The sequence below is a fragment of the Myotis brandtii genome, unplaced genomic scaffold (assembly GCF_000412655.1).
Source record: "Myotis brandtii unplaced genomic scaffold, ASM41265v1 scaffold292, whole genome shotgun sequence".
In the NCBI taxonomy this organism is placed as follows: Eukaryota; Metazoa; Chordata; class Mammalia; order Chiroptera; family Vespertilionidae; genus Myotis; species Myotis brandtii.
Window position 1 is genome coordinate 554355 of NW_005361156.1, and position 15385 is coordinate 569739.

General features: G+C 43.6%; 1 protein-coding gene across 2 annotated transcripts in view; it reads right to left on the reverse strand.

Annotated features, from left to right (window-relative positions):
• The window catches only part of PDPK1 (3-phosphoinositide dependent protein kinase 1), a 60237-nt gene that overhangs the window by 26564 nt on the left and 18288 nt on the right, over window positions 1-15385 (reverse strand). The window contains exons 6-9 of one of the 2 annotated variants that reach the window (XM_014542209.1): window positions 12461-12536; window positions 8880-8933; window positions 7953-8021; window positions 7604-7700 (exon numbers count right to left, since the gene is read on the reverse strand). In XM_014542209.1, the coding sequence (XP_014397695.1) occupies window positions 7604-7700; window positions 7953-8021; window positions 8880-8933; window positions 12461-12536 (296 nt within the window). The remainder of the gene's footprint in view (window positions 1-7603; window positions 7701-7952; window positions 8022-8879; window positions 8934-12460; window positions 12537-15385) is intronic. The other variant, XM_005869361.2, reaches the window with a different exon arrangement.

Consider the following 15385-nt stretch of genomic DNA (forward strand, 5'->3'; position numbering starts at 1 on the left):
GAGGAGAGAGGGGGGTGGGGGGGGGAGGAGGGGGTTAAGGGGGGGGATAAGGACACACTTGTAATACCTTAACTAATAAAGAATTTAAAAAAAAAACACAAAAAAAACCCAAAAAGAATAAACTCAAAATGGATAAAAGACTTTACTGTAAGTAGCAAAACCATAAAAACTCTAGAAGAAAATATAGCCAGTAAAATCTCAGACATCTTTTGTAGCAATACTTTTTCCAATATATCTCCCAGGGCAAGGGAAACAAAAGAAAAATAAACAAATGGGACTATATCAAACTAAAAAGCTTTTTTGCACAGCAAAAGAAACCATCAACAAAATGAAAAGGGAATCCAATGTATGGGAGAACATATTTGCCAATGATATATCTGGTAAGGAAATAATTTCCAAAATATATAAAGAATGTACACAATCAACACCAGGAAGACAAAAAACCCAATTAAAGCCCTGGCTGGTTTGGCTCAGTAGATAGAGCGTCGGCCTGCACACTGGTGGGTCCCAGGTTTGGTTCCAGTCAAGGGCACATGCCTGAGTTGTGGGCTCAATCCCCAGCAGGGGGTGATGCGGGAGGCAGCCGTTCAATGATTCTCTCTCATCATTGATGTTTCTATCTCTCTCCCCCTCTCCCTTCCTCTCTGAAATCAATAAAAATATATTTAAAAAAAAATCCAATTAGAAAGTGAGCAAAGGCCCTAACCGGTTCGGCTCAGTGGGTAGAGCATTGGCCTGCGGACTGAAGGGTCCTGGGTTCGATTCTGGTCAAGGGCACATGCGCGGGTTGCGGGCTCGATCCGCAGTGGGGGGTATGCAGGAGGCAGCTGATCAATGATTCTCTCTCATCATTGATGTTTCTCTCTCTCCCTCTCCCTTCCTCTCTGAAATCAATAAAAATAAAAAAATAAAAAATGGGCAAAGGAATTAATAGACACTTTTCCAAAGAGGACATGCAGATAGCTAATAGACATAAGAAAAATTATCAGCGTCACTAATCATCAGAGAGATGCAAATTAAAACCACAATGAGATATCACCTCCCTCCTGCCAGAATGGCTATCATCAATAAATCAACAAACAACAAATGATGGCGAGGTTGTAGAGAAAAGGGAACCCTTGTGCACTGTTGGTGGGAATGCAGACTGGTGCAGCCATTGTGAAAAACAGTATGGAGTTCCTAAAAAAGTAAAAAAAATGCTATATATATGGCCTTAACTGGTTTTGCTCAGTGGATAGAGCATCGGCCTGCGGACCAAAGGGTCCCAGGTTCAATTCTAGTCAAGGGGACATGCCCGGTTGCAGGCTCGATCCCCAGAAGGGGGCGTGCAGGAGGCAGTCAATCAGTGACTCTCTCTCATCATTGATGTTCTATCTCTCTCTCTCTCTCCCTTCTCTCTCTGAAATCAATAAAAATATATTAAAAAATAAAATTCCATGTTATATATATGGATGAGCAAATGCTAAATGGTACAGTAATTTCCTGATTAAGGTCAAGAATTAGGCATTTGAAAATTGGAAAGGGCTTATGATGAGACTAGGTAAGAGATACAAATCTATCTATAATCACTATCAACCCATAAATAGCTTTTTATTAAATACTAGTGGTCCAGTGCACGAATTCGTGCACACTGAAAGGAAATTAATTAGAAGAAATATTTTAATATCGCTATTCACCCTTTCTCTATAATAAAAGTGTCAACCAAATTTACGACTGACAATGACAGATGGAAACACATGCATGCGATTGGCGGCAGTGAGAGCTTTATATGTACCGTGCATGCACAAATCAACTTAGCCATATATATATAAAATTTGATTAATTAGACCTGCTTTCTGATTTATTTATTTATTCCCCCCACCCCCCGGTAAAATTTTGCTATTTTATTTATTTATTTATTTTATTGCTTAAAGTATTACAAAGGGTATATTACATGTGTGTCCCTTTTTTTCCCCCCGCCCTTGACAATCCCCCGACCTCCCCTACTCCCCAGTGTCTTATGTCCATTGGTTATGCTTATATGCATGCATACAAGTCCTTTGGTTGATCTCTTACCCCTCTCCCTCCTGCCTCTCAACCCTCCCCGGCCTTTCCGCTGCAGTTTGACAATCTGTTTGAGGCAGCTCTGCCTCTGTATCTATTATTGTTCAAAAGTTTATAATGGTCTTTATTATCGATGAATGAGTGAGATCATGTGGTATTTTTCCTTCATTGACTGGCTTATTTCACTTAGCATAATTAGTAAATTTGGTTTAAACCACCCATTTCTAAAAACAGTGAAAGTTCAAAGCCCTCCCCTCAATTTCTATGAATTCCTGGAGCGTTAGAGTCTAATTTCCTTGTATCTGGTTTCTGCATTCACACCTGCTGTCTTCTTTGGCCCCAAACTGAAATCCAGCCCCCTTCACTTGCTTCCACACCAATCCGGTACCTTAATCAAATGTATAGATTTGCTAGGGGGTGAGGAAAGGGGTTTGAGGATATGTCTAATTAAACAACACAGAGCCCTCTGCCATCTCACTAGCTCCACTCTCTCCTCCCCATTTCCTCTCCCAGTCTTCCCCGTGTAAGCTAAATGAACTCCTCTTCTTATTTCACACAATTCAATCGCATTAAGTATCCTGAGCTTGCCCCTGGGAGGGGTCTTATCCTCTACCCAGAGTGGCTTACCCAAGCATTTCTTCCAAATAAGTATAGTATTCCCTATTAAGAGACATTAAGGAAAGCAAAATGTTCTACATATTGTGACATAATAACTCTCTGAAGTAGACATTATTATTCCCACTTTGTAGATGACAAACCTGAGGCACAAAAACAAACTAAGCCAGTGGTCGTCAACCAGTGATCCTCGGACCACTGGTGGTCCGCGAGGTCCGAAAGGTTGGTGACCGCTAAAAGCCACCTGCCCACATTTTTATAGCTGATTGCAGCTCTAAAGTCTAAGCCCCGATTGCAACAAAGATCCGTCTGACTCTAAAGTCCAAGTTTTTTGTAAGACACCATAATCTTGAAGTTGTCCCAGAAAAGTCTAGGTGAAGGACCAATCTTGGAAGAAAAAAAAATGGAAAAGGGCCACTTTCTTCTATATTCAGAAAGGAGTTGCCAAGCAGAAAATTATGCCTATAGAGATAATTCCCTGTGCATAGCCTGGTGAGAATAAAGCCTAGAACCCAAATTACTTTTTTGAAATGGTCTAATACAGATACGTCTGTGACTTTCTGATCTGACAGAGGAGTTATCTTGAAGTGATATTTATTCCAAGTACCAGAAGTACTTAGATCTTAACATTGTTCACTTTAGAGAATTGCAGTAAGACAACATCGATGGATCTTGAGAACATTATGCTAAGTGAGATACATCAGGTGGAGAAAGACAAATACTGTATAGCACTTATACATGGAATCTAAAAAAGCCAAACTCATAAAAACAGAGAGTAAAGTGTTGGAGAGTGTAGGGGAATAGGACAGATGTGGTTAAGGGTAGAAACTTGCAATAAGTAATAAAGAAGTCCTAGGGATCTACTGCACAGTATGGTGAGTGTAGACAGCAGCACTGTATTATAATCAGCAAACTTGCTAAGAGACTAGATCTTAATTATTTCAAACATTAAAAAGAAATTATAATTACATGAAGCAATAGGGGTACTGGTTATTGCTACAATGGCAATCACATATAACATAAAAATGTATTAAATCAACATGCTGCACACCTTAAACTTACACAATGCCATATATGTCAAATATATTTCAATTTAAAAAAAAAAGAAAGAAAAAATTACTGTGGAGACGGACACCAAGGAAAATGAAGTCATGATTGAGGAAGCATCATTCAAAAATCCGACACTGACTGTAAGGATGATAATGGATGGCTGCATTTAGCTCCGGAAATGAACCAGCCAGCCTCAGGATGCTCTCTTCCTGCTGACACTGTGAATCTAATCGCCTGTGGGAAGCTGCCTAAACCAGCCGATGTCTTTGCAACACCTTGCATGGCAGAATAGAACCCAGAAACGAGGTCTATACAAAAGGGTGAATATTGCATTTGACTCTGGGGTTTAACAAAAATTGTAGAGGGAAATCCTAAAGGGATTTTTTCCCATCTTATCACCCCATATGTTTGACAAGAACACATCATCACCATCATCATCATCATCATCATCATCAACAACATCAGCATAAGCCAGGCACTGTGTTAGGCACGGTAGGTATATAGACAAGTTAAAACAGAGTTGTTGCCCTCACAGAAGTTCTAGTCTAGAGGGGAGGGAGATTTTAATATTAAAAATCACAAATATGAGCATTAATTGCATTAGTAAATTCTAAATATTTTACTCATTGACTTGTTTTACTCCATAACCCTGGGAGGTAGATAGAATTATCCTTAGTATTATCCTCATTTTATGGATTAGTAAATTGGGATTCAGAGCAGTTAAACAACTAGCCTAAGGTTCCATGGAACTGGGATTTGACCTACTAGTAGGTCTAAATTCAGAGCCACCCCGCTGCATTCTGGCTCCACTGAAAAGAAGGACCTAAGATGAGCCTTTTAACATTGGATTATGCGATGTTAAGGCATGTTAGTGATCGTGGGAGACAGGGGAGTGGTTGATTATCCACTGAGCCTCATAGAACCTTTTTGGGGACCCCTTACAGTTTCTGCCATCACATTCCACCAGGTTGTGAATATGAGCAACCTTTTGGATTTTCTTATCCTGAGTTTTCCTTTTTTTTTTTTTCTTTTAAGGAAGGGTCTTTATTTCACATAGAGGAAGAAGTGAAAAACAAACAAACACCAACACAATTTGCAGGGCTCTGTATAGCAGAGCTCCCCAAACTTTTTCTGTGAAGAATCAGATAATAAATTTTTTAGGGTCCTCTATCTCTGCTGCAATTGTTCTGCCTCTATTGCAACTATGAATTTGTATCATGAAAGCAGTCATTGGCAATAAGGGAATGAAGGGCATCACATCATTCAAGTAAAACTTTATTTATGGCTACTAAAATCCGAATTTTATTTCACTTTTTTTTTAGTTACAAAGTGGTATCCTAAGTTCTCCTTCAAGAAGGGATGCTTTTACAACCACTTTGATGATTCCCTTCTTTATTTGATTTTTATCCTTCTTTACTTGATTATTTTCTTGATTATTGTCAACCAGGAAATGACCAAAAGTCTTAACATGACAAGTCCCGTATGACCTGACCACTAGCATCCTCTCCAGCTCCCAACCTGAGCACACCATCCTTTCAAGACCATATTCTTACACTTAACTGCCTGGGGAATTTTTTTTAAGCTTAAAAGCTTTCCCTGCCTACTTCAGGCATTTCCTTTGTGTTCTGGCCTTTATTAGAACTCTTATCACCAGGTGAACCCTGAGTTTCTCCAGGTAAGAACTGTGTCATAGCCACCTGCAATTCTAGCACCTAAGAACAGGCACACAGTAGGCACTGGATAAATGCTCTGTGGATGAATATATGAATGAGTAAAGGAATGATTGAATACCCTGTGAGTCAGGGCTCTGGCATTCCTGGCAGGCACAATTTCTAAATTCCTCCTAAGCCATTTCACTTAAGCGGCTCAATAAGTAGCACCACAGAATATCAGCTCTGCCATGTTTCTGAAATACACTCTTCCAACACCTATATTTTACAGATCAGGAGTGGAGGTGTATTGCCCATGGTCACTTCTACGTTACTCTCCACTTACTCCTGAGTCACTCTTGGTTCAGGCGGTTCATTCTTCTAACTGCGAGCTCAATGCAATCCCAAGACATTTTTTAAATTAAAATTAATGACTGATCTACAAAGAAGCCTATTAGTGTCACAATTACCCGGGGGGCACTTGAGAGACACTCTGGCGGGTGGAGGGAGGCAGAGGCAATGAGGTCATCGTGGTGTCTGTGTTTATCAATGGGGATCTCAGTTCCTTTCCTCCATGAAGACTCTCTGCACTTAATGGGGGATTTTTAAAGCCTGTGGTTTGCAACAAGATCCATCACTGTTGCTTCAGTTGAGTCTATTATTCCTTGCTGCTCATCGCAAGTACAAAGTGGAACTTGAATAAATGTAGGATGATACTGAATAAATATACATACGGTGTAGGTAACACAATTAACCCAAGCATAGATGAGGCAACTAATACTCAACCATGTGTTGTAGTCAAGAATTTGGCAAAGCCTTGCCCCAAAAAGTTCTTATCTTGTTGAATTCTTTACAAAGAGGTTTTACCTAAAAATAATAATGTAAAAGGTGTAATTGTGCTTACCAATCAAGAAGCAGACAGACCTCACTGGCTGCCCATGGCTGTTTCGCTGTTTTTCTTCCCTTTAGAAAGCAAGGGTTTTCAAAACAGGATTCATCTCTTTAAACTTGTATCCCCAGTGCCTCAAACATAGTAGGAGCTCCATAGATGTTTGGTGAAATAATAAGTCAACAAATAAAAGAATGAGTGTTTGCCTACTGTAGTCATTAAGATTAGGTTCAGTTCTCTGGGGAAAAGGGGTGTTGGGGGTGCGGGAAGAGACTGGAAAAAAAATCGTACACCTATGGATGAGGACAGTAGGGGGGGCGAGTAAGGGCTGAGGGTGGGGTGGGAACCGGGTGGAGGGGAGCTATGGGGGGAAAAAAGAGGAACAACTGTAATAATCTGAACAATAAAGATTTAATAAAAAAGAAAAAGAAAAAGAAAAGAAAATGCTTCACAGACATTTGGTTAAAGTGTGAAATGTTTGCACCTGGCTATAAAGCAAGTTGTGTTCCTGGGCTGAAGAAACTGCAAGGAGGCTAGCTGTCACTAGGGAATGCAGGGAGAGGAAGCCGGGCATTGCTACGTGATGTCATTACCCGGCGCCCACAGTGACCATTTCACGGCTGGGCTGGGCTGGGCTGAGCTGTGGGCCGCATTTTGTGCCATGGGGTCTTGACAGCATTGTCTGCGATTTGGTGGGCTGTCACTCCGGGGTGGTGGCGGGCCCTGTGTCCCACTTGGGGGAAGCCGAGTGTTGCTTTGTGGGCATCAGGTCCAAGGTGCCGCTTCTCTGTAAATGGCCAGTGTGCATTACGGCAGCTTTTGCATTGAGCGTCTGCCCCATGGTGGTCAGTGTGTGTCATAGCGACCGGTCAGATAGTCGGACACTTAGCATATTAGCCTTTTATATATATATATATATACTAGAGGCCCAGTGCACGAAATTTGTGCACGAAGAGGTGGGTGTCCCTCAGCTCAGCCTGCACCCTCTCCAATCCAGGACCCCTCGGGGGATGTCCGACTGCCGGTTCAGGCCCGATCCCTGTGGGACCGCTGGCTCCTCACCTGCCTGCCTGCCTGCCCGCCCCTAACCACTCTGTCTGCCTGCTGGCCTGATTGCCCTAACCACCCTCTCCTGCTGGCCTGATCGCCCCTAACTGCTCCCCTAACTGCCTCTGCCTCGGCCCCCGCCACCATGGCTTTGTCCAGGAGGAGGACCGGATGACTGGAAGATGTCCAGTCCACCCGGTCTAATTAGCATATTACCCTTTTATTAGTATAGACAGATAGGTGCCTCCAGGTTCAGAGGGACTGGTTGGCTACCAGATCATCTTACAAGAAGAAAATGCAAAATATTTACCAAAAGTTTTTCCACAAGGTCTCTTGCCTTAGGAAAGAATTTTTCAGGAAAATCATATTCCAACTTAATGATCTTCTGAAATATAAGATATTCGTTTCTGTAAAAATAAGAGAAACCATCATTCTGGGTAGGGTCACACAAATCTCCCAGAAGCGAGCTGTACCTTTCCTGGGACAGTATCTCCTCTCCCCACAGAGCCACTGTATTCATTAAAGCATCATTGTAAAAGTCCTCCCACCTTGGCTCAGCCCCCTCCCACTTCTCTGACTGCTTCAATGGGCAGAGGTATGAGGGTACGGGGTGGGTAGAAGGTGGAGGGTAGAGGGAAGGACCAGGGAATGTCTCTTACCCGGCTCGGAACGGTGGGAGTCCTGCCACAAGCTGGTATATTATACATCCAAGAGCCCAAAGGTCTGAACTTTGAGGGGAAAAACAAAGAATGACATTTGTAAAATTTCAGTGACATGCAGAGGTCCTTTCCGTTCCCTCTGTTCATACCACTCCATTTCAGCTTCCTACTTACTGCACTCCTTTAAAACCAGGTCAGTGTGAAGGTGGGAACCTACTTCAGGCCCTTCTCAAAGGGGCCTCCCTGGGAACTTGGGCCCAGAGTATCCTACACGCACCTTTTTCCAGTGCCAGCAGTTAGCGGGGTGCTGAGGAGGCTGCTAAGAGATTCTCTCATTAACTCACTGTTTACCCTCAGGACAGAGACGCAAGCTCACAGATAATAGGAAACCAAAGTAGACAATCTATAGGATGTGCACAAAGCAAGCTTTCTCTTCCCCTTCTTGGACTCACAGTGCAAAGCCCTGCTCCTTCTTTATAAACATTTTAATTATATGTTTCAAAAGAAACACCCTACAGTTCTAAGCTGCCCTGTCATTTCCAGAACCAGCTGGCAGGGACTCAGGGAGGAGGGGCGGGGGCAGCACTGCTCTCCTTGCCCTGGATGCCACCCCCTCTCCCACCTGCTCTGGTCCGCTCTCTGTTCTCTCAGTGCCACCTCAGAGCTCACAGCTGACGTCTACTTTGCATATTTAATTTCCTCTGTAAGTGTTGTATTCTATTCCCAGCTCAGCCCTAAGAAATCATCAAGATGCTCCTCAACCTGCACTGCCAGCTGCTTCTACCTACTCCCATCTCCATCCCTGCCCTGTCTGTCTATAGGGCTCAGAGGTGACTGGATGTAGTCAGTGTCTGGAAGAGGCACAGCCTGATATCTGGAAAATGAATTCCAATTGCATGGGTGGAGACAACAGGCCAACTGCAGTGCCTGGGCCTTGGACGAGGGCTCTGTATCACCAGCACCGGGAGAGATGAGGAAGCTCTTGATTTGGAATAGAAATGCAACAAACAGGTCAGAAATCTGAGTCACAACACAAAGAGGGAGTGAAGGGCATTTAAAAAATGAAATCTACACCCTAGCCTGTTTGGCTCAGTGGATAGAGCGTCGGACTGAAAGGTCCCAGGTTTGATACCTGGGTTGTAAGCTCAATCCCCAGCCCTGGTTGGGGAACATGCAGGAGGCAATAAATCAATGTGTCTTTCTCACATTGATGTTTCTCTCTGTGTCTTCCCCCTCCCTTCCACTTTCTCTAAAAATCAATGGAAAAATATCCTCGGGTGAGGATTAACAAAAAATAAATAAATAAATAAACACCTACATTCTACCCAGTAACTAGTTTTTATACTTGATTTTCTCTATTGTTTAGTCTAGTTAAAATAGGAAGCTACATAAGAAAAACACCTACAGCAAAGCATGCCCTTTATATGTGGACAGAGAGAGGATGGAAAGAGAGGGGACAGGGCTGGGGGGCAGAGGGAAGGAAGGAGACAGGGAGGGCGGGAGGGAGGGAGGGAGGGAAGAAGGAGGAGAGAGAGAGAGAGAAAGAGAAAGAGAGAGAGAGAGAGAGAGAAATACCGATGTGAGAGAGACACATTGATCAGCTGCCTCCCGCACGGGCCTGACCATGGCAGGGTTCCTGCAACCCAGGTATGTGCCCTTGACTGGGAATTGAACCCATGACCTCTTGGTCTGTGGGCCAACACTCTAACCACTGAGCACCCAGCCAGGGGCATTGGTTGATTCTTGTATGTGCCCTGACCAGGGATCGAACCCACAACCTTGGCGTATTGAGACGACACTCTAACCAACTGAGCTACCCAGTGAGGGCTCTAAAATGTTTTAAAATACAATAAAAACTAAAGGGGCAGTCAGTTTAATATTTCTAGCAAGTACAAAAGATTTTAAAAATGTTCAGGTAAAGCAAGTCATTCTACTTTTTGAAATTCAACACAGGAACTTAGGGCAGCCTTGGGGCAGCCCAGCAGATATCCCGTCTCTCCCTCTGGACAAGTAGGAGTGCCCCTCTGCCCCGCAGCATAGAATATGCAGCGCACAGTAAGCATGCCAGATTGTGCCAAATAAACAAAACCACTTCAACGTCCAATGATAAAGAGTTTGACAAACAACAGTAAATCATATGCTAAAACACCCCACAGCTGTTAAAGATGACTGCAAATAATTTTAGTGACATAGGGAAATGTTCATCATATAATCGCAATAATTATATAATGAACCATTATATATTTAATAATTAGATAATAGCCATTCAATATTTAATGGTTATTTAATAACTATTCAAAATTGGTTATTCAGCATGACTCCACGTTGCATAAAAATTACATAACCATATATGATACCCCTAGAAAAAAATAACTGGGAAGATACACCAACTCATTATTTGAGACTGTAAGTGGGCTGCAGACTGAATGTTTTTGTATTTTTATTCTCCATATTTTCTAAGAATTCTTTCCAATAAATATGTATCACTTTTTAAATTAAAAAATCTGAACTATTTTTGAATATCACGTACTAAAAATTTGAAAAGCATAAAAAGATATATATTGTTATCTCCCTCACAACCCTGTTCCCTCAACATTACTGTGTTATTTTCCAATTCTTGTATACTCTTCTAGTGTTGTAAAATGCATGAACAAACAGATCTGGGTAGACATTCTCCCTCCTTTTTGCACAAAAGGTGTCTTCTTTATCGCATTCAGTAGACCGGAGATCTTCCCCATCATGCTAATAAGCTGCCTCATCCTACAAGTAAACCCAAAATTGATGAAAAGCTAGTACTTAGTCAGCAGTGACACACACACTTCAAGAATTTGGCCAACAGCACCAACCACCCTCAGGAGGGTGTCTCAGCCTCAGCACTGTAGACATCGGGGGGCCAATCATTCTTGCTGTGAGTATGGCTCTGCACTGCAGGATGCTGAGCAGCCATCCACTGTACGCCAATAGCACTCTCTCCCAACCCTCACCAAGTTGTGACACCAAAACTGCCCATACACAGCCAAATGTCCCCTGGGGAGAATATTGGTTAAAAGGCTCCATGTAGGAATCCCTGACCTACAATAGCATTTGGCCCTCGGCAAGAGCTCAAAAATAAAGAGCCTGGAGATCCAAGTTTAATCCTTAAGAGAGCATCCTTCTATCCTTCATCATGTTTCTGCCCCACAGCTCCACCCTTTAAAGAGTTTTTTAAAAGCTGTTATGCTCACAAACACAGAGCTGCTGTCCCCAGAATCACTCACTCCTCTGAAGGCTTTGGCACCGTTACTTTGTCATTTTAGGAAGGCAGCCCCTTGCAGCCTGCCAATCTAGGTCACTGACCCGAAGACCCTCTGTCAACTCAAGGGAAGGTGCCAGCAGACCATGTGCTTGACTGGCCCTGGGGAGGAAGAATCCAAAGAAAAGCTTTAACTCCAGAATCTCGTCACCACCTAGAACCACTCCCCAAACTCTGAAACCCTAGATTCTACTGCCACCTCAGTCTTCCACCTCCCTCATGCCTACCTTACAGCTCCCCAGACTTCTCCCCACTCCTAGCCATCAACACCCCCCACACACACCTTCTTTTCCTCCACTGCCCAGCTGCCCTGATGCTGACCCTTCTCCACTCTTCAGACTACCGCCCTTGTGAACAGAACCCCAGCTCCTGTGTCCTCTATACTCTAATTTACTCTATACCCACCAAGGCCCTCACCCTGCAGCCACTGCCAGGCCTGTCCCAGATCTGAGCCCTGAGCAGAGTTGGCTAGTGCTGCCTGGGCCCTTGCCAGGAAGCTGGCTCTGTCCCCTCCCACACATGCTGCCTTCTGGGCCTCTTCCCATAGTCTGCAGAGTCCATAACACTAAACAGCTGACCTGTGGCTGCCAGTAATGCCAGGCTGCCAGAGCAGGAGGCAATACAAGGATCCCTGGGCTTTGAAACAAGCAAGAAGCCTTGTTAAATAATAAAGACCTGTCTGCCACACTTCTTTTCACCGAACAGTTATTCTAAGGGAACAAGATCCGCTCTCAAAGTATAAAGCAACAACCACTCCAGGAAGTATAAAGTGTAACAATAAAGTAGCACATTGGTTATTAAAAGAAAGATATTGGTTAAAAGGCAAAATGCTAACTTCTTCCAAAGTAGGCTTAGCTATATAAAGGCCATGAAAGGCATTCTCTTAAAAAAAAAAATAAACAAAAATAAAAACAAAAAATTTTCAAGGAGAAATATATCAATGATGAGAGAGATTCATCAATCAGTCAACTACTGCACACCTCCCACCTGGAATTGAGCCCCCAACCCGGTCATGTACCCTGACCAGGAATCAAACCATGACCTCCTGGTTCATAGACAGACACTCAACCACTGAGCTACACCAGCTGGGTGAAAGGCACTCTCTTAACTATTAATTTCACATGAAAAACTGTATTAGCTACTTTAGAGAAAAGATTATTATGTATCAGGAAAAAATATATATATATGGATAAGAACAAGAAAAAAATCAGGTTACCTTTTACAGGCCGATTTCTCTGTGAGCAGCTCTGGAGAAACATACTGGGCTGTTCCTACAAACGAGTTGGCCCTGGCTGATGAGAAGAGGAAAATGGTCATGCTGAGATACAAAACACTTACACCTGTGGACGGTCATATCAGGACATCATGGCAGACATGGGCATAAACTGGAGCTTTTTGCCAGCACAGCACTCGTCACTTGGAATCAGACTATACTGTACAATCCCAAAAGCCTTACTTGTCCAGGGCCCATCCCTCACACCCCATTTTGAGACCCTCTCCTCCCAGGGCTGGCTCAAAGGTCACCTGCTCAGTGACATTTTCCCTGACCACCAGGGAAGCTCCTTCTGGCCACCTCCCTGCCTCATGTTCTCCTAGTGCAGCGGTTCTCAACCTGTGGGTCGCGACCCTTTGGGGGTCGAACGACCCTTTCACAGGGGTCGCCTAAGACCATCAGAAAACACATATATAATTACATATTGTTTTTGTGATTAATCACTGTGCTTTAATTATGTTCAATTTGTAACAATGAAAATACATCCTGCATATCAGATATTTACATTACGATTCATAACAGCAGCAAAATTACTGTTATGAAGTAGCAACGAAAATAATTTTATGGTTGGGGGTCACCACAACATGAGGAACTGTATTAAAGGATCGCAGCATTAGGAAGGTTGAGAACCACTGTCCTAGTGCCTCTCACCAACACTAGAGCAGCCCTCACCCAGCATTCTCTCAGCTGGAGCATCTCAAGGGGCCTGTGGTGCTTAAAAACAGTTCCGGACATGCAGCAAGCACACAATGAACATGCACAAAATGCAGGAAAGGACTGGATCCCCTGCAGGGCAGGAATACCTTCTTGTAATAAACTGCTCAGGGATATAAAGGGAATAAGACTCATGTGTCCCAGCTGGGGAACCCCCACAGCATACTGCTGTCTCTAGGACTGGACTGTGTGATGCACAATTCACAAAGATCAAATGCAGACCTGGGTTGGGTGGCAGCAGGACCCTCTGGACCTGCCTATCACCACAGAGAGGAGGCACTGACACCCATTCACCCCAGTGGCCCCAAGGATCTTAGGGACCTCAGCAATGGCCATGCATCCCTAACAAAGAACCACAGGCATAAGCTGCATGCCCCACCACACTGCTCCTGAGGCATCCTCCGTGGAGCATCTCTGGCATTGGGGACCACACAGCTGCTCTCAGCCTTTCCTATGACTCTCAGAGGATGAAGGATCAGAGATGCTGGTATGAGAGCCACCTATCATCCGAAAGCAAATTGGTTCTCCAAGGAGAGGAGCCACATATTTCACTCACAGCAACCTTCCAGGCTGGTACTGTGTAACCAGCAGACATTTGTTGTCTACTTTTATGATTGAAGGAAATGTTTGATTTCAACTGAAAGGTTAGTGAAAAATCAGTGACTTTTCTCCTCTCCAGTGTCATGGCTGCTGGCTGGCTTCTATCTGTGACACCAGGGTAAAAACCCCAAAGAGAGCATTAGAAAACCACAGAGGTAATCTAGTCACCTCCCCCTGGAAGTTCAGAGATAAGCTAAAGGTCAAGCTCCTCCAGCTACTGGAAAACCAGACCCAGAACCCATCATTGGTAAACACAGCCTCCTCTATGCCACTGACCCCCTCACATGTAGGACACAGTCAGGAGAAAGAAGAAAGGTACTGGGCTGGGTTGCTGTTTCCATCCTTAAAGTGGTTCAAAGAAAGTGATCAGCATCCTGGGCTATATACCACTCTAGTCACCATAAATCTGTAAGTCAAACTCTGAGGTGCCAGTGGGGAAGGAGGGACCTAAAGAAGTGTTCCTGAGGTCTGGGGACCCTCACACTCTGTTCAAGCCATAAGTGCAGACTGCTAGTGTCACACCCATAAACCCACACATGAAGCACAGCAAACATTCACAAAATATGGTCACCTCTTGGACAGAAGATGAGAAAACAGACTACTGCAGCACATAAAAAGGAGTCTGGCCCTGGCCAGTGTGCTTCAGTTGGTTGAGCATCATCCTCTGCACTGAAAGGTTGCCAGTTTGATTCCCGGTCAGGGCACATGCCTGGGTTGTGGGCTCGATCCCCAGTAGAGGGCATGCAGGAGGCAGCTGATCTATGTTTTCCTCTCGCATCAATATTTCTCTTTCTCTCCCCATCCGTTCCTCTCTCTCTAAAAATCAATTTAAGCCCTATCCGGTTTGGCTCAGTGGATAGAGTGTCTGCCTGCAGACTGAAGGGTCCCAGGTTCGATTCCAGTCAAGGGCATGTGCCTTGGTTGCGGGCCTATCCCCAGTAGGGGGTGTGCAGGAGGCAGCTGATCAATGTTTCTCATCAATGTTTCTAACTCTCTATCCCTCTCCCTTCCTCTCTGTAAAAAGATCAATAAAATATATTTAAAAAAGGGGGGGGGGGTCTGCAAGTGAGATTTATCCCAGGAATGCAAAGGTGATTAAATATATATAAATCAATCAATGTAATACATCATATCATTAAAATTAAGGACAAAACCACATGATCACCTCAATAGATGCAGAAAAAGCATCTAACAAAAATTCCTTCATTATAAAAATGCATAAAATGAGAACAGAAAGAAACCTCCTCAACCTGATAAAGGCATCTATGAAAAAATCAAAATTAACTTGTTATTCATAGTGAAAGACTAAGAGCTTTTCCTAGGATTAGGAACAAGACAAGGATGTCACTCTTGTCATTTCTATTCAACATAGTGGAGGTTCTACCAGGACAATTAGACAAGAAAATGAAATAAAAGGAATCCAGATTAGAAAGGAAAAAGTAAACTACCTCTAATCACAAATGACATGACCTTGTACACAAATATCAACTGTATTTCTTTCTTTCTTTTAAACCCTCACCTGAGGACATGGAGGGAGGGAGGGAGGGAGAGAGG